General features: G+C 38.0%; 3 protein-coding genes and 3 long non-coding RNA genes across 23 annotated transcripts; 4 read left to right on the top strand and 2 right to left on the bottom strand.

Annotated features, from left to right (window-relative positions):
• The first annotated feature begins 231 nt into the window (after positions 1-231).
• Positions 232-1863, top strand: LOC116915657 (peroxisomal biogenesis factor 19). Of its 3 annotated transcripts, none has more exons than XM_032920802.2 (6): positions 232-434; positions 495-641; positions 736-1061; positions 1131-1322; positions 1398-1601; positions 1685-1863. In XM_032920802.2, exons 2-6 carry the CDS (start codon positions 536-538, stop codon positions 1781-1783), a joined length of 927 nt encoding a protein of 308 aa, XP_032776693.1. In that variant the 5' UTR covers positions 232-434; positions 495-535; the 3' UTR covers positions 1784-1863. The 3 variants fall into 3 exon arrangements, with proteins under 3 accessions (XP_032776693.1, XP_032776691.1, XP_032776692.1); XM_032920800.2 differs by having other exon boundaries at positions 232-394; XM_032920801.2 differs by having other exon boundaries at positions 233-394; positions 457-641.
• Positions 1864-1922: 59 nt separating this feature from the next.
• LOC116915638 (DNA-binding protein Ets97D) lies at positions 1923-4053 on the bottom strand. 2 transcript variants are annotated; one of them, XM_045168980.1, is made up of 6 exons: positions 3440-4053; positions 2907-3378; positions 2608-2841; positions 2374-2550; positions 2119-2311; positions 1923-2039 (listed from the first exon to the last, which is right to left on the bottom strand). In XM_045168980.1, exons 1-6 carry the CDS (start codon positions 3665-3667, stop codon positions 2000-2002), a joined length of 1344 nt encoding a protein of 447 aa, XP_045024915.1. In that variant the 5' UTR covers positions 3668-4053; the 3' UTR covers positions 1923-1999. The 2 variants fall into 2 exon arrangements, with proteins under 2 accessions (XP_045024915.1, XP_032776658.2); XM_032920767.2 differs by having other exon boundaries at positions 1923-2311.
• Positions 4054-4393: 340 nt separating this feature from the next.
• On the bottom strand, positions 4394-5169 carry LOC123469736. The gene is made up of 5 exons (XM_045168983.1): positions 5130-5169; positions 5015-5060; positions 4838-4877; positions 4640-4771; positions 4394-4575 (listed from the first exon to the last, which is right to left on the bottom strand). Exons 2-5 carry the CDS (start codon positions 5051-5053, stop codon positions 4442-4444), a joined length of 345 nt encoding a protein of 114 aa, XP_045024918.1. The 5' UTR covers positions 5054-5060; positions 5130-5169; the 3' UTR covers positions 4394-4441.
• A 51-nt stretch (positions 5170-5220) lies between these two features.
• On the top strand, positions 5221-9068 carry LOC116932620. Of its 12 annotated transcripts, none has more exons than XR_006643061.1 (12): positions 5221-5463; positions 5528-6315; positions 6516-6669; positions 6747-6850; positions 6927-7087; positions 7150-7354; positions 7418-7633; positions 7689-7805; positions 7904-8161; positions 8289-8550; positions 8630-8767; positions 8827-9068. It is a non-coding gene; the product is annotated as an uncharacterized LOC116932620 (long non-coding RNA). The 12 variants fall into 12 exon arrangements; XR_006643053.1 differs by having other exon boundaries at positions 5223-5463; positions 6927-7354; positions 8827-8917; positions 8985-9068; XR_006643054.1 differs by having other exon boundaries at positions 5223-5463; positions 6927-7354; positions 8827-8911; positions 8985-9068.
• Positions 9069-9442: 374 nt separating this feature from the next.
• Positions 9443-11464, top strand: LOC116932633. 4 transcript variants are annotated; one of them, XR_006643064.1, is made up of 7 exons: positions 9443-9989; positions 10054-10175; positions 10242-10572; positions 10633-10704; positions 10767-10852; positions 10913-10993; positions 11089-11464. It is a non-coding gene; the product is annotated as an uncharacterized LOC116932633 (long non-coding RNA). The 4 variants fall into 4 exon arrangements; XR_006643065.1 differs by having other exon boundaries at positions 9443-10175; positions 10279-10572; XR_006643063.1 differs by having other exon boundaries at positions 9445-10175; positions 10811-10852.
• A 4514-nt stretch (positions 11465-15978) lies between these two features.
• Positions 15979-18228, top strand: LOC116916318. The gene is made up of 6 exons (XR_004390591.2): positions 15979-16395; positions 16463-16651; positions 16715-17100; positions 17177-17732; positions 17796-17974; positions 18095-18228. It is a non-coding gene; the product is annotated as an uncharacterized LOC116916318 (long non-coding RNA).
• The last annotated feature ends 595 nt before the right edge of the window (positions 18229-18823 follow it).

Below are 18823 nucleotides of genomic sequence, written 5' to 3' on the forward strand. Positions count from 1 at the left end.
TCATATCATATTCGAAGAGACTCGCTGACTTTGTTTTTAATCTCCTTTTTATAGTTATATGATAAAGAAGAAGACAAAGAAATATAATTTTAATATGCTTTGCCATTTTCCTATCCCTTTATCTTTCAGAGTCTCAGACTCAGACTTCGAAGTTCGAAGTAGTAGTCTGTATCTCAGCATCAGTCTCTCAGATTACCTGACGGGCTGACGCTGACGGCCGTGAGCCCGTGATCATTGAGCACTGACACAAAGTGAGAGCTTAGAACAAGAGCCGTGAGCAGCCGTGAGTGAGCGTGTGACCAAGGTATAAATAATGACAATGAATAGTTATCGGCAACTCCGCATTATTATTTGAGAAACATTGCCGTCTTGTCTCGCTACATTTTCCGGATGAGTAAGTTGTCTTCGGAATCCGTTTTTGTATATTGATTTCCGTAAAATCTACTTTAAGTTTAGAAGTGAGCTGTTTGTCCTCCAATTCCCTGTTTCTTTAGGCAAAACTGTCTTTTGAACTGTTATATTTACATTTATTGCCATGAGTGATGCAAGTTCAAATGATCCGAAAACTGTTGACGAGAGATCTTTAGATTCAAAGGACGAATCTAAAGGGGAAGACGAAGAATTAGACGCATTACTTGACGGTAAGTCTACTTCCTTTCTCGTTATTTTTTTTTTATTTTATCCCTTACAAAGATATTTGTTACAGGAAAATTTAAGATTTTACTTGTTAAACAGATGCCCTGGAAGAATTCGACAAACCACTGCAAGTTCCAAAGTTAAAAGATGACACTAAATCTGAAACACCTGCACCAGCAGAACAAGTAGCTGAAGTTGTGTGGTCAGAAGAGTTTATACAGGAAGCAAGCTTGGAATTTGAGAAAAATATTCGTTTGATGATGGCAGAAACAGCTTCAGGAAATGGTGGTGATTCACAGTTTGCTGAAAGTTTACTGAAGGTATCACAAGAAGCAGCAGCCAAAGTGTTTGAAAGACAACCTGACCAAGGAGCATCCTTTGCTGATACTCTTCGCCACCTAGCCGAAGGAACCGAATCTCTCCAGGTAAACTCTACTGAACAATCAATTAAAGGATTTCCATCTTGTTGCAGCCTTTCATGATTTCTTTCATAGACTGAAGCTGATGAAGCAACTCTAGCAAAAATGCTTGAAAAAATGGCATTTGGACCAGATGGGGGATTTGGAGAAGGGTTGGGGGGAGATATGGGAGGTTTGGGTGACATTCTTCCTGCTATGCAAGGCATGCTTCAAAGTTTGCTGTCTAAAGAGCTGCTTTATCCCTCCATCAAAGAAATTGTCAATAAAGTGAGTTAACTTGGAGGTCAGAGACCCAACTCAGCTTTAATATGTATATATTATTTTTTCTATAATTTTTTTCAGTACCCAGATTGGCTCGCAGATAATCGGCCGAAACTAGAACCTACACAGTTTGAAAAATACAATCGCCAGTATGCCATTATGCAACAAGTGTGCACCGAGTTCGAAAACGAAAGTGACACCGACGATGCAGTGGTGAAAAATAGTCGTTTCGAAAAGATATTATCGTTGATGCAACAAATGCAAGAATGCGGTCATCCCCCTAAGGTGAGTTTGTACTTTGTAGACAAAAGTTAAGCGTTATTGGGAGGATACTCAGCAAGATTGTAATGAATAATTTGGATTTCAAGGAATTGGCAGGCGAGGCTGAACTGCTACCAAATCCCTTTGGTGGTTCGGATTTTGCTCAATCAATGGGCCCCAGTGCCGAGAGTTGTGTTGTTATGTAAAACCAGAGTATAAAGAATGTTATTAATATTGGGTCATAAAAGGTATAGGAGGTCGTAAAAACATCTTCTTTCGCACGGTATCGAATTCCTAAATACGTTAACTTAACAAAGATTAAATAACTGAGTTATTTCCTCATGATCGAGAAAAAAAAATGTTCTGTATTTACACGTATGGAGCATTTGACCGCCCAAGTTTGGATCGCTGTTCACATTCCGTTACGAGCTTATTAAGTTCGTCAGCTGAGTAACCCAACAGCTGCTTCAGGTCGCAAACAAATTTGTACACGAATCTTTTACCACTCACTTTGCAAATCATATCCCCATCATAGTAATACCTCAAGGCCCTACTAAGTTTTTCGTAGTTCATGTGCGGTTTATTTTTCCTCTCACCCCACAGTTGAGCCACCATCTCGGGGTTATTTAATTTGAATTCTCCTCCTGTGCCGAGCCAAGAAATAGCCTCCCGAAAGTTCACGTCAGTTAACAACTCAAGCAGAAATTGCCAGAGTTGTACTTGGCCATTACTTCCTAGAAGACGAAATGTATTTGTCAAAAATTAAAACAAGGGCCCCGTATTCTATTTGAAATACCAGTTCGATTTCCTGTGGTGGCTACAGAGAACGAACGAGACGAAAACGATTCTAATGGAATCCTTTTTGTAGGAGTGGCGACTTTGACGGCTGGTCTTGGTAGTCTGGAAGGATCCGACTTAACTGACAAAGGTGTAGTGATATATTGAAGGTAAGGCACTGGCTTTTGAATAACACCTACACAATATGTTTTAATGAATACCATAGCGATAAATCTATAGTTTGATTTCGTACCAACAAATTTGCATTTTCGCAGCAACTCAAGATGCGTCCAGAATAAATCATGATTTGGATCTTTGGATAAGGGATTCTTCGGTATTCTCTGGATAAACTCTGTATGAGACATGTTGCACAATGAAGGTCCATCAACAAAGGCCCACTGAGATGGATTGACACCCTTGAGATTAAACTGATTTATTGCCCACCGTATCCAATGTTGAATATGGGCTTTTGACCACAAAATAGGATCTATGAAAAAAAAATAGATTAAAATGAAATACTTAAACATTCCTAAAAATGTGTATTAAAAATACCAAGGGGAATTTTCAATCTTTCTTGTTCTTTCCTAAAGTTGCCGTCCATTACCCACCTAGTTATATTTTCACTGTTATTTGTGGGCATTTTACATGACATTCTATTTCCATATGGTTGTTTGATTGGCACAGCTAAAGGACTAGCAACCAAATGCTGAGCACCTATGGTTGTTGTTGCTTGCATTCCAGTATTAAGAGATGGAAAATGAGAAGCTTGGTAGTCTGTGTCCAAAGCAATGCTTGTGACATCTTCGGTAACAGCAGATACCTGGGTAGTGTCACTTTCCTCTTGATATTTTGTGTTTTCCATGGTAACCTGTTCATCAAGTGTTGTCTCCTCATCTTGCTGTGGTTTTAATACATCAATGATATTGATTCTATCGACATTCTCGACTGATTTCAATTCCACATTGACTTGTACGAGTCCTTCTCCTTGAATACACTGCTCAGAGAGTGTTGTCTCATCAGTGAGCTACAGTATAAGCGGGGATTTAAATCACCAATGGGAGCAACAGTAATATTTTTTATCAAACCTGCACAACATCTTGTAACCAAAGCTCATAATGTGAGAAATTAGCACCAAGTCTTTGTCCGAGAATAGCTTTCAGAGTTAACAAAGGCGAAGCAATGTCCACTTGTATAGCAAGAATATCTATTTCATTCTCTGAATTGTTGGGCATATACGTGACGCTACTACCAGCCACAGTATCCCATTCTTCATGACCATTTAGGTCCACTTCGCTGAGAAAAACATCATCCATTTAACACAATGGAATTATGAAATGATTTGGAAATATTAACACCTAAAAAAATTAGAAAACTTTATTGAACTGAAAAGAACAACATTAACTTTCCTGCTGGTCTCCGTGAACATGAATGGAAAATAATCCGTTCACACTAAACCAGTACACAAGTAAAAAAAAGACACGTGAAGTTCGTCTGCATTGCAAATACGCCTTCTTGTTCTTACTTTCCCACTTTTATCAAATCTGCAAAAAGGAAAAATCTATTGCACCGTGGAGTCCACGGCGCTCTAGTGTCACTTAGTGCTATTGCACCGTGGATCCACGGCACTCCATGTCAAAATATGCTATTGCGCCGTGGATACCAGGTAGCGCGGTCTGCCCTGCTATACCTTCTTCAGCTTTCTTGGTTTTCTTTCGTTACCTAGTTATAGAGGCAATTCACATCGCGGTTTCGCGTGTCAATTGTTTCGATGTCCGCCATTTTCTCTGGTTGTTTATGTCATGTGTTGCGTTGTCTGTATTGGCTGAAAGTGTTATTTTCCAATACAAAGTGGATTTTGTGATTCAGTGTTTAATTTTTAAAAAAATTTTTTTGTGTCAGTTAATTGCTACGTATCTTGGTTAGTATGTGTAGCAATTTCTGTTTCCAGATCACATTTCTTGTATTAAAAAAAAAATCTTTTCTGTAGGGCTGTCATGGATGACACAGTACTATTTGAAATAGAAATTCTGGAGCCATTATCTGATCAAGACTCTTCTATTACTAGTGACGGTCAAATTATATAATTATTATTCAGCTTCAGTACACAGTGGAGGGAAAAGTTCTTCATGACCTTCAGTTAATGAAATATAAACCACTTCCTCATTAAGGTGCACATTTTCAATTGGCACTTGTTCGGGCTCTTGTACCATTTCTTGAAATGCTGCATGTAGTTAATAACAATTGTCATAACATATGAATAAATTATACTTCATAATTTGTATTACCTCTTTGAACATTTAAAATTACTCTTCTTGACTCTCTATCCATGGCTGACTTAGCGTTAACATACACTTTGTCAAGATTCAGGGATGGGGCCCAGTCTGGGTGTGTTTCTCCAGTGTAGTAAAAAGGTTTTTCTGTGTGATTTTAAATAGGAGAATTAGATAGACACATTCACTATTAATAAATTTGTCGAGACTTACCTAGAACAAAATGTGCATTACAAACTCTAATGTTATTCGTAATTTTTTGGCCAACAAGATGAAGTCTTTTCAACCATACTTCTCTTCTGCGTTTCACAACATCCAATTCCAGTTTCCCTTGATTTTTACGAATGCAAGGTATAGAAAAGAAACGCACACTTTTATCCCTGCTTGATCTTTTGCAACCCGGGGCACAACAATATAATGAAAACCCATGACAGCCCTACAGAAAAGATTTTTTTTTAAATACAAGAAATGTGATCTGGAAACAGAAATTGCTACACATACTGACCAAGATACGTAGCAATTAACTGACACAAAAAAAAAATTAAAAAAATGTAACACTGAGTCAAAAAATCCACTTTGTATTGGGAAATAACACTTTCAGCCAATACAGACAACGTAAAACATGACATAAACAACCAGAGAAAATGGCGGACATCGAAACAATTGACACGCGAAACCGCGATGTGAATTGCCTCTATTGGCCTGATTATATATTTCGTGAGTGTTAATGGCGTCCTTGTTTCTTTGATGAGTTGAAATTTTCCTGCTGTCATTGCTGACAATCATGATTTTATGTAAAGATGGAATTGGACACCGATACTTTATCACAAAACCAATAAGTTAGTTTACGTTTACGATCAGATTTCTTACATGTTGGATTAATAAATTTGTCCTTTTTTACAGTATCACTATCACATAAACGTACATTGACAGCTTCAAATGGCATAGTTAATACAAACAAGTATTGTGATCACACTCCACGGCGTAATAGCATGTTTTGCCCCAAGAGCACCGTGGATCCACGGTGCAATAGCACCAAGTGACATTAGAGCGCCGTGGATCCACGGTGCAATAGCACTATATGACACTAGAGGGCCGTGGACTCCACGGTGCAATAGGCGCAACCCTGCAAAAAACGACGGGCATCCCTAAAATGCGAAAGCGAAACGCGAAACGAACAGCGACTAAAACGCGGAACGCTGTGCGAAACAACCCCCAGGCAATGGGCTGCGGAACACTCAAATATCGCCTAAGGGCAGCCTAAATAGCGAAACGATTTTGCGACACACTTATTTGAAATGCCATTGGATTTTGCATTTCATTTAGAGAAATAAGAACCGTGTACTATTCTTTTTTGAGAAAATTTAACACCGATAATACGGAACGCCGTTTGATCCATTTTTTTATAGACAACTCTTAATGCTAGCTGATCGTTTCTGTAGCGAATAAATAGCTAGCTAGCACTGCCATCTAGCGTTAAAAAACGACACTAATAGGAGGGATTTGAATAGACCACGCCTTCAACGAAGGAGGACTCCACTACATATTGAATTTATCGATCGATTGCTAGGCCCATTTCGATCGCTACTGTGCAGTCAATGGCGGCATGGCGGAGACACGCATTGGAACTTGGAAGTGGATGCATGTGCGACTTGATGTGGCGTTGCATGTGGCAGGCTCCGTTGGTAATGGTAAGCGTATTAATAAATTAGGGTATGTAAGGCAATGAGTTATGCCATAATATCTCACTTAGTTCGCAGACTGGTCATTTGATGATGCTTGTGAACAGTGGTAGTGCTTGGGTGCCTCAAGAGGGAATCGCAGAACATAGCCATAGAGCTAAAAGTCATAGAAGATTTTTAAATTGTTATTTGATTTTGTGTTGTTTCAGCAGCAGTAGCAATCTGTTATGTCCAAACATGGAATGAGTCGCATGTGACTAAGTCAACCAAATGTGGCAACAACATTAAGTCAGCGATGGAATTAGTCAGTGGAAAACAACACATTCATTCCTGAGGATGGTTTTGAGTTTATCTATGCTTATTGTATGTTTAATTTTTATTGTTATTATTTTTAAATTAATATCTGAGGTTTTTCTTTATCATGATTGAAATTTGCCAAGTTTTCAGGCCAACTGGAAGGATTCCTCCTTTTCACAGAACTTTACCATTTTCATGGTATACTTAACTGCTTGTCAGCGGATTGTCACTTGGCATCATTTGAATGGTACAGTATATTTGCCCATTATTTCTTTTAGTTTTTGTTTGTGATCATATGTCTCACAGTGTTTGCATTTCTTCAGGTATGATCCATATCAGCAGTGTTATGATGCACTTCTTAAATACACCAATCCCTCAGAAAATATTCTAATTGAAATTATGGAAATTTCTGCCCTTCATGCAGAACTGCACAATGATGGGTTTGTATAAACAAGCTTGAAATGACAAACCAACAGTATTTTTGGTTTGGCTTACACATGCAGCTCTATGACATGTTGATGTTAGCTAAATTGTTATTAATCATAGGGGCAGGTAGTATGAAATGAAATATCTTCTCTTGGATGTTTGTGTCTATGTATTTGTTTGAGATGACTCTTGATGCAGGAAGCTTTTCCTGCTTCTTACGAAAAGGGACATTGGATGCCTTAATGTCTAATACCAACCAAGTGTCATTGCAAAGATAGGTCAAAGAAATATTAATATAGATTACACTCTGAGTGATGGTGACATGGTAAAAGAGAGAGCAGTATGAATGTTTGCTGCATCATTTACTTCTATTATTTATATCTTCAAGGTATCTTACTGATTTCTATTGGTTTAATTTGTGGAAAGAATATCTTGAGCGGGACAATTGGATCACAATTGACTAGATGTTTTACTATTTTTAATGAGTTTATCACAAAGAATTTTTTACTGATTCATATTCTGTTTCTGTAATGTAGGTAGAATAATCGCAATGTCATGGTAGTAATTCGCGAGAGATATGCCAATAGGGTTTTCGCTGTTTTCAGTAAGTGTATCAGCAAGAATGTTATACTGAAGCCCACTTAATTTCTTTAATGTAGATTCGAAATCGTAATGGATTTGAAGAGGATATTGATGGAGTTTTGGTATAAAAAAGTACATGTTCGTTGGAAGGGCACCGAAGAGTTCCGGATCCTTTTACTATCGCACATGTTATGGTATTTTTACAAAAAACATTGAAGTGCTTATTTGGAACCCCTTGTTTTCTGTGGTCCCGTTTCCCCCTTGACTTATATTATTTTCTTTAACCCTTTAGTGCGTGTAAAACTAAAGGCTAAAAGAAGAAGAATGATTCAAAAACTGTGGGAGAGAATCATCAAAGAATTACACTCGTTTAGGTAATCCTTTCGGATTCGATTCCGCCGTTTGTGCTGCCCTTTTCTATAAAGCACTTCTACTAAAGAGTGACGACTCGTCGCGAGTGCATGACATCAATATCGATAACGGTTTCCTGCGTAAAGACGAATCCGAGCAAGTCGTCACTAGTTTACAGCAACTCGGGCTCAATCTTCGGGTAATTTGAGATACTTTTCTGGACCTTTCAGAATCTTATAATTGGCCAAAGTTTGATACGAGATTAATTGATACGTCGTCCTGTCGCATCTCAAATTCTATGGTTTATAATTCTTTTTCTTTAACAGAGTTCTTTTCCAGACAGTGGCTTCTCATTTCTATTGTCATACCAGCGATCAGATTTGATGTTTCGAATTGTTTTGGGTTGCTAAAGCAAGATTGACTTTCTACGATGCTTCCACCAACGTGCATGATCGCCAAACTTTGTCGTTGTGTCGGACTGTAAATCCGGAAGATAAACGTCGAATTATTGGCGATTGTTTGTCAAAGTGATAGATAGAACGGCTAACGATTTAAAGGTCACTTGGGATAATCTACTTCTCGGATAAGGTATCAAACTTCTCTTTTTTGTTGTTTCATGTATTATATTGCCTAATATTCAATGTCATCATATATGTAAATATTATAGTTTATTTGAGACCGGATTTAATTGGGGCCGCTTCGCATATGGCTTCTTCGCGCGCTGATGCCATAAAGACTCATCGTAACGATTCCGAAATGGTTCGTCAATTGAGCATTTACGGTCCTGTAGTAGAATCTCTTAAAGGTAATTGCGTTGTAGCATTCCAGTAAGATCTTTACTCTTTTCGCAATATTTCCCAACAGATTTCATTTCCATAAAGATGAAGTAAGATCTTAGGTCGTGAGCTGGGTCTGTCCACAGTATTACTGGAATGTCACCCGTTTCCTGGTCCTGGTTATATATTTATATTTAGTTATATTATTATTCTAAAAACCCAGAGGTGTTCTTCACTTTTCTGTAGGTTGATTGATGATACTTGTTGATTAATCCATGAAGAATACCAATACATGGATAAGTGGAGGGTAATAAAAGTTTAAAAATGTAATTCCTCGTGGCATTTTCATTCACGCATACGGGGCGGGCAGCTCGTGAGCAGACGAACCATTGAAAGGGCCTTTCGTAGTCTGGCTGCATCCAGCCAGATACTTGTAGAACTCAAAACATTGCTTATTATATTTCGGTTGCAGGTTTTCACTAAATACCAAGTAAGTAAGTGGTTTAATCGTGTTAAATGTATGATTTTTCGATTCAAGTCTATTTAGGTGTCAGAACTAAAATTGTACTTTTAGAACTTTTAAAACACTGCATAGCTTTTATTAACAATAGTTTACTTTTACAACTATCAAAATCTTGTTAACCATTTGAAGGAGAACAAGTTTATTTTTTAGATTTCCGGAATTTCAACTTCCGGTTTTAAAATACCAAATAACTCCTTATTTGTGGGTCTGTCATATAAAAGATTCACATTTTCGTGATCCTCGTCTAATTTGGGGTCGATTCCATGTATAAACTCAAAATACCCCAAAATTGCTAATTTTCCTGAACTACTGAACTGTTCATGAAAAATCACGATTTTTGTCAAATCCGACTTTTAGCAAAAAAACAAGTCATTCCCATCCCAAATTTAATAAGGATCACGAAAATCCTACTCATTTCGTTATGGGATCATTATTTCCTGAGATATTGGCTACTTCCGGTTACTTCCGGAAAATTTCCGTGACAATATGCAAAAAGTAAAAAATGAGCTTTAATGTTCTAACAATTTCAAATACTTTTCTCGTATTCGGTAGGGTGTGGTAGCTATTATTCCGTGTTTTTCTTGCTTTCAACACTACAGGCTGATCCTACGAGCTACGACAGTTTTACCTACAAATGTTTAGCCGTTACGTGCTGCAACTAGTAGTCTATTTTCTAGGATGTAATGCCTAAAATTGGAATTCAGCTATCAGAGATTATCAAAATTCAAGTACTCTAAAGCAAGTATTGTACCGTTTTCAACATTCAAAATAAAATATAATTTTTGGTTCTAGGCCGAAACTCTAGATGGCGTTTTTGTGCGTTTATGATGAAGATTATGAGTGACAAGTTAAGGGGGTGTTTGTTACGTTACGCTGTTATGTGTTTCAAAGGATTTTTCGTCAAAACATTTATGGTATGTTGTTATCTATTCAGTATTGCTATCGTTGGGTATATATTGAATAGGAAACCCTTGAAATAGATTGCTTTTTGTCTGTGTTGGTGTTTCGCCTTGTTAGCTATGCTAGCTGCTGAACCAGCAACCTGCATTCCTGCTATAAATGTACCACAAGAGATCCTGACACTTTGAGAAAGCCACTATTGCTTACATGAAGATAACTTCCAGTTCAAGTACTGTTAATGGACCTCAAGCCTTTTGTTTAAGCTTAGTGATGTGTTCTCCCGTCAGTCAATGACAGAGTCTTCATCTACTTTCTGTTGCTTAACATCCACCCTCATCATCCCAGGTATCCAGATTTCCAAGTTTCTCTGATTAGCCAACCATCATCAAAACCCTTCAGCTCTTCAATGTGGTATTTCAGAACATAACTTATCTTCCACTACACACATCTGTAACAATTTTCTCTACACAGGCTTCTCTTCCTCTCTTCTTAATCTGCTGAATGCCAACATTGAATAAGATTCATCATCATTACCTTTCCATGGTATTTTAATTTGGTGGATTATCTGGATTTCTTATTTTTAATAAATCTTTGTTGTATACCAGAAATCTTCATTGTTAATCCTGCTGTTCTTCTCACCGTTACTTAGCCAGCTCACATGGATAGGCTTTGACAGCATCTCCATTTTTTGGTATTTTAAGTTTCTATATTATGGAGCATTGTTGTGTTGTAACAAAAACTTCTGTGGTAGGACTGCAAATATTCATGTTACTTCGGTACGACACTGCCGTTTTGACAATTTCGGTAGTTTCGCCCCCAGTGGACCACACGCGTAAGTTCTTTGTCTTTTTCATCGTTTTATCAGACAAATGCCATTTTCCGCTCAAAATCACTTACTTCTTTTTTTGCCTCATTTAATCTATTTAGAACTACATTTTCTTCGTCTTCCTGTCGTTGTTGTCTACTACTTCACCTCATCGCTGTCTTCGTTGATGTCTTCGCCTTCATCTCCGTCTTGTCATCTTAGTCGTCTTCGCCTTCATCTCCGTCCCGTCGTCTTAGTCGTCTTCGCCTTCATCTCCGTCCCGTCGTCTTAGTCATCTTTGTCTACGCCATCACCTCGTCGCCGGTTTCTCTTTCGCCCTTCACGTTGGGAATTCACCGTGGATCTTCGCTCTGGTATTGTTTTGTTTTACATAATTATGTTTAAGTTAACCCGTTGGCTGCCACCCCGTTTGCGTCCCATTTTTTTTGTAGCTTGTAGGGACCGGCCGCAATGGCCTTCGCCGCAAGGCGCTTTAGGCAATGCACCAGTAGGGACTTCTCTTTGTCGATGCGGTGGCGGATTCCTGAGGGTGTGCATTCCCTGTAATGGATTCCGTCACCGTGTCAGCCCGGACTTGTCTTCGGACAAGTCCCACCTTGTTCGCGATCCTTAAGACGCGATGTTTAGTTACTGTAGTTTAAGCAACCTACGGGTTGCGTGGCCTGGCAGCCAACGGGTTAACTTAGTTAAGTGTATGCATGTTTGTGTAAATATTTGTGTGTATGTATATTGTTATATAAAATAGTGGTGGAATTGTTGGGAGGAGGTGGGACAATATAAACAATTTCAATTTTAATTTATTTTTCGTGTTTATTTCATTTACCTTATTCGAATTCATGCAAATCAAAGATAAACTTAGGTTATTTGTTTTCCCAAGCTATTTCACTCTAAGTCCAGCCTTTTCACAAGTGCTTATTTCAATAGATTTCACAGTCGGTGAAACATCAGTGAATAAACTGTTTTCTTTGTTCAATTAGACTTCAAGTGCAATCACTTGACAAAAAAAGAGAAAAAAATGACTGAAACAAACTAACTTCACATATTGGCATCACAAAAGGAGTTAACCATTACCTTCTTTAACTCCTTTGTTTCCATTGAATGAGGTAATAATTCTACCAACACAAGAATGATACTGGATATGTTTTATTTAAACTGACAACATAACATTACTGTCACCGAGTGACTCCAACGCCAATGAAACACATCAGGTGCCTCCAGGGTCTCTGCAAATTAAAACTGTTGACCACTATAGAAAAAACCAAGTCCTAGATTAAACCAAGTCATTGAATGATTATGCATCCACCACAGTACATCAGGTACATCTCAAAGACCTGAAAGCATGATTTAAAAAACAAACTATTACCACTAAATTCTAACATCACCTGATGACACCTCCAAGAATCTAAAAGATTTGGATAGAGAAAAAGATTATAAAGAACTACTCTTTTTACCTGTCACCTTTAAAGAAAAAAATGGGTATATCAGACTAACGGAGATGAAGAACGTGCTGGCAAAGCCAAGTTCCTCCTTTAAAAATTTAAAATATAAGTGGTACGATGTTACTTTGACATGAATTTTTGCCATAATACCTTGAACAACTCAGAGGTAAAATTTAAAGAAGAGACGTTCGTTTCAGCAGCCATCCTCTATCCAAAGCCACGCGAAATGGAAGAGCCGACGGGACAGCTGACATACCAATAAAAATTCTACGGAGTTAGTTATTTCTCCCCTAGATGTCTTGAAAATGTATGGAAAATGTCAGCTGTTGTGACAACCGGTTTTGCCACGATAAAAACAAAATATATAATTTTTCTATTTCCTCATTTTTTTCAAGATTTTGATAGTTGTAAAAGTAAACAACGGTTAATAAACGCTACGCAGTGATATTAGATGATATTAGGCAATATAATACATGAAACAACAACAAAGAGAAGTTTGATACCTTATCCGAGAAGTAGATTATCCCAAGTGACATTTAAATCGTTAGCCGTTCTATCTATCACGTTGACAAACAATCGCCAATAATTCGACGTTTATCTTCCGGATTTACAGTCCGACACAACGACAAAGTTTGGCGATCATGCACGTTGGTGGAAGCATCGTAGAAAGTCAATCTTGCTTTAGCAACCCAAAACAATTCGAAACATCAAATCTGATCGCTGGTATGGCAATAGAAATGAGAAGCCATTGTCTGGAAAAATAGCTTTGTTAAAGAAAAAGAATTATAAACCATAGAATTTGAGATGTGACAGGACGACGTATCAATTAATCTCGTATCAATTAATCTCGTATCAAACTTTGGCCAATTATAAGATTCTGAAAGGTCCAGAAAAGTATCTCAAATTACCCGAAGATTGAGCCCGAGTTGCTGTAAACTAGTGACGACTTGCTCGGATTCGTCTTTACGCAGGAAACCGTTATCGATATTGATGTCATGCACTCGCGACGAGTCGTCACTCTTTAGTAGAAGTGCTTTATAGAAAAGGGCAGCACAAACGGCGGAATCGAATCCGAAAGGATTACCTAAACGAGTGTAATTCTTTGATGATTCTCTCCCACAGTTTTTGAATCATTCTTCTTCTTTTAGCCTTTAGTTTTACACGCACTAAAGGGTTAAAGAAAATAATATAAGTCAAGGGGGAAACGGGACCACAGAAAACAAGGGGTTCCAAATAAGCACTTCAATGTTTTTTGTAAAAATACCATAACATGTGCGATAGTAAAAGGATCCGGAACTCTTCGGTGCCCTTCCAACGAACATGTACTTTTTTATACCAAAACTCCATCAATATCCTCTTCAAATCCATTACGATTTCGAATCTACATTAAAGAAATTAAGTGGGCTTCAGTATAACATTCTTGCTGATACACTTACTGAAAACAGCGAAAACCCTATTGGCATATCTCTCGCGAATTACTACCATGACATTGCGATTATTCTACCTACATTACAGAAACAGAATATGAATCAGTAAAAAATTCTTTGTGATAAACTCATTAAAAATAGTAAAACATCTAGTCAATTGTGATCCAATTGTCCCGCTCAAGATATTCTTTCCACAAATTAAACCAATAGAAATCAGTAAGATACCTTGAAGATATAAATAATAGAAGTAAATGATGCAGCAAACATTCATACTGCTCTCTCTTTTACCATGTCACCATCACTCAGAGTGTAATCTATATTAATATTTCTTTGACCTATCTTTGCAATGACACTTGGTTGGTATTAGACATTAAGGCATCCAATGTCCCTTTTCGTAAGAAGCAGGAAAAGCTTCCTGCATCAAGAGTCATCTCAAACAAATACATAGACACAAACATCCAAGAGAAGATATTTCATTTCATACTACCTGCCCCTATGATTAATAACAATTTAGCTAACATCAACATGTCATAGAGCTGCATGTGTAAGCCAAACCAAAAATACTGTTGGTTTGTCATTTCAAGCTTGTTTATACAAACCCATCATTGTGCAGTTCTGCATGAAGGGCAGAAATTTCCATAATTTCAATTAGAATATTTTCTGAGGGATTGGTGTATTTAAGAAGTGCATCATAACACTGCTGATATGGATCATACCTGAAGAAATGCAAACACTGTGAGACATATGATCACAAACAAAAACTAAAAGAAATAATGAGCAAATATACTGTACCATTCAAATGATGCCAAGTGACAATCCGCTGACAAGCAGTTAAGTATACCATGAAAATGGTAAAGTTCTGTGAAAAGGAGGAATCCTTCCAGTTGGCCTGAAAACTTGGCAAATTTCAATCATGATAAAGAAGAACCTCAGATATTAATTTAAAAATAATAACAATAAAAATTAAACATACAATAAGCATAGATAAACTCAAAACCATCCTCAGGAATGAATGTGTTGTTTTCCACTGACTAATTCCATCGCTGACTTAATGTTGTTGCCACATTTGGTTGACTTAGTCACATGCGACTCATTCCATGTTTGGACATAACAGATTGCTACTGCTGCTGAAACAACACAAAATCAAATAACAATTTAAAAATCTTCTATGACTTTTAGCTCTATGGCTATGTTCTGCGATTCCCTCTTGAGGCACCCAAGCACTACCACTGTTCACACGCATCATCAAATGACCAGTCTGCGAACTAAGTGAGATATTATGGCATAACTCATTGCCTTACATACCCTAATTTATTAATACGCTTACCATTACCAACGGAGCCTGCCACATGCAACGCCACATCAAGTCGCACATGCATCCACTTCCAAGTTCCAATGCCGCCATTGACTGCACAGTAGCGATCGAAATGGGCCTAGCAATCGATCGATAAATTCAATATGTAGTGGAGTCCTCCTTCGTTGAAGGCGTGGTCTATTCAAATCCCTCCTATTAGGGTCGTTTTTTAACGCTAGATGGCAGTGCTAGCTAGCTATTTATTCGCTACAGAAACGATCAGCTAGCATTAAGAGTTGTCTATAAAAAAATGGATCAAACGGCGTTCCGTTACGATAAGCATTGTACGCTCTACGATAATAAAAACTCATTTTTCCCTGAGGGATTTAGTTTACTAAATTACCGAAGGTTTAGGGGCCTTTAACGTAGCACAACTTACAATAGGCTCCTCCTCCAGATAGGGACCTGAAAAGGTTTATTGGAATTTTTTCCACCAATAGGAATGAAGGAAAGCGAAAAAACAGCATTAACGATATTTTTAAGCTGAAATTAGTAGATTTTTGTTTTAAGCACCGGAACTTCTCATTGCTACTGAGGAAATTTTTGTTTAACCTCTCCTTCAAGTGATGTTTTTGACCGCTAGATGACAGTACAAGTTATCTATTTATTTGCTAAATAAACGGACAATTATCGAAAAAGAGTTGTTTATTAAATGCTCAATTATCGAAAAAGAGTTGTCTATTAAAAAGTGGGTCAAACGGCGTTCCACAGCATGGCTAAAGCCATCTATCGAGACTATAACAACTAGAGCCATCTATGTAGAGAAATATCGTAAACAACGGGATCGGTGATCACCTCATCTAGACAGAATCCCTATCGGGAAATCTTTGATTACAGAAAGGGAGAAAGCTTTATTTACAATTTTCATCAACAAGTTAGTCGAACTTGATTCATTTTATAAAACAAAGTTGTAACAATTCAAGTACATTTGCGGTAGAGCTTTGGTCTCGTGAGTCTAAGGATGTGAGTTCAAATTCCCAATTAAGTCAATGTAGCTCAAGCTCCACCGTGCAAAGGGTAGCCCAGTGAGTGTACTTCATGACTTGAAGTAAAGAAAAATATATGTTGTTACTCGAAGTGCTAAAAAAAAAATAGGGGGTCATTTTGCGTTCCGTAGTACTGCAGTGTCGGAACAAACCGTTATCCTATTGGCTACAAGAGTTATACTCGGATAAGAGCGACATGCGAGTAAGAACGTAAAATTCCGAAAATATAATACAAGAATCCTAAAATTGCGAATTATATTGAGTGTTAGCACTGAACACGTGAACCAAAACAGCTTTCATCACATTTGTAATTTATAAGGATTTACAATTTGTTCTCCACAATTTTGCAACTAAAGAGTCTCAGAAAGTTGGTTTTACATACTCGTTCAAGCTCGAACTCTCATCTTCCTGAAGCGCTATCACAGCGAGTACGGAGCAATGGGGTTAGTGTACAAGAAGTAAGTACCAGAAGCTCTAAAAAAAAAAATTATTATTAAATTACGATCTGCACCAATTTCTAGTATAAACTTTGAGTTATTGGAATATAATTTGAATTACATCGGGGAGGCGTATTCGCCCATAGAAACGCAATTCCCGTCATCAGTCGGTTTCTCGCAATCATCGCAAATACCGAATTTGAATTTAAAATAACTTGAACATCTGGACGATAGGAACTTTCCGGGTCCAGCCAAGATTGACTCGATGAAATAGTGCGTCGACCGTCCGTGACTGCAATGAACTAAAGAAAAAATTAGACAAACTGTCCAGGAAATAACTATAAAAACTTTTACTTAATGAATCGTATTCAGTGTTCCAGAGACAGCCATATTGCCATCTGCCACCATTAGGATAAAAATCTGCGTGGCCGATTGAGCTCGTAGTACCCAGACCGAGAATTTTTGCATTGGTATGGATTACGTCAACAAACGTGGCGTCACTGGAGCTCAAACTTCTTAATTTTTCGATTCGTTCGTAACCACCAGAAGCTGGTTCAAGTCCAGTGATTCGCGGAAGACGGCCCAGACGAAGAGCGTTTCCCGCACTGCCAGCAACATGAGCTCCCAAACTGTAGCCGATCACCTAAACAGAATCTTACGTAAATTGTATCTTTCAAATGGGAAACATGTCTGAAAGTTTACATGAAATGCTGACGGCTGAGTGCCCTGGGATATCAGAAAGTCCAAGAAATTAGCAACGTAGACGCCAACTGGTGTAGTGCTTACAGCGGCGCGGGCATAGTTTGGATATTCGGCAAGAGAACTCCAATCAACCGTGATGACGTTAAAGTCAGCCAGTAGCAAGTAAGCTAATGATAAAATCAAATAGTTTAGAAGCCTTTTACTTAATGTATATGGAAAACGTTAAATGATTACCGGCGCGGGCTTTCGAAACAAAGCGGTCGTCAGTTCCATTTCCACCAAATCCATGGATAAGTACTTTTACTGGTTTGAAACGGTTGAAAGTTGACCGATTTAATACATCTGTTCGATTAGTCAGAAGCTGTATGCCATAAATGGGATTTAGCCTGGAACAGAGAAAGTAACACCTTTAAAAACATGCGTAAAAAACTAAGGGTAACTCTGATTCAAACCTGGTCCACAGGTAAAATCGGACATCATTTAACTGTAGCGTGACATCCGAGGAAAAAATTTGATTAGCGATAAAAGAGGCAATTCGATTCGAAATGGTATCCTTTTTTGGTACTAGTATATCTTCAATGGAGGCACCGGCGATGGCACCAAGAGTTTGGGAATTAACCCGATCTACATTGATATTATCAGGTATTTCAATGAATTTAGAAATAGAACTTGACTTAGACTTTGATTACTTACCAATGATAGCAAAAGCAACCGATAAGAAAACGAATAACTTCATATTGAACGATCTCAAATTCTATCCAGTTATCCTGAGTCTTTCCTTGTTGCTCGATGCCGTGCTACTGCGTTGATGCTGTGCCCCGTCGTTTAAATATTTGACTGTGACAAGGCCATAACCTCGAAAAATCCAGCCTTGAAGAAGGATTACAACCTTTCAGGCCTATGGTGTAACCCTTTGCATCCCAATCGAGCCAGCATAAGAAAGAAAGAGATTTCCCTAATGGCAGGTAGGGACAACCGTTGTTCTAACCACCACTAAAGAGAAAGAGGGAACTACCGATTGGGAATATTGTCGCGCAATCTGTTACACCCCTGTGTAAGAAATAGAGATGAATAGGCAAAAATGTGTTCTTTCTACCATCTACTATAAAATGCTTTTTTATCACGGGCTTATCATTATAGAAAAATTTATCGTACCTATTTTGGGTCTGATGGCCATTTACTCGCTCCTGGGATGATTCCCAAAGTAAAAAGCTTTGGTGTTTGTCATTTGTTTTGTCATGATGTATGGTAGTTATGATGTTTTTGTGTTGCTCTTACCTCATCCGTCTTTTGGTGATATCACTGTAAGATTTTTCTACGGTTGACTGGATGCAGTTAGAAGATACTGCAATTGCGTTGGTCAAACTCTAAGAGAACTCATTAACATTCACATGCCCATCAACATTCTGATTCTCAACGGAAATCTGACATATACTCCCCCTTTCTGAATTCTGTTCTTAAATTGCTTACCCACATTTACTTGTGCAAACC

This window comes from Daphnia magna, linkage group LG2 (genome assembly GCF_020631705.1).
Source record: "Daphnia magna isolate NIES linkage group LG2, ASM2063170v1.1, whole genome shotgun sequence".
Taxonomy (NCBI): domain Eukaryota; kingdom Metazoa; phylum Arthropoda; class Branchiopoda; order Diplostraca; family Daphniidae; genus Daphnia; species Daphnia magna.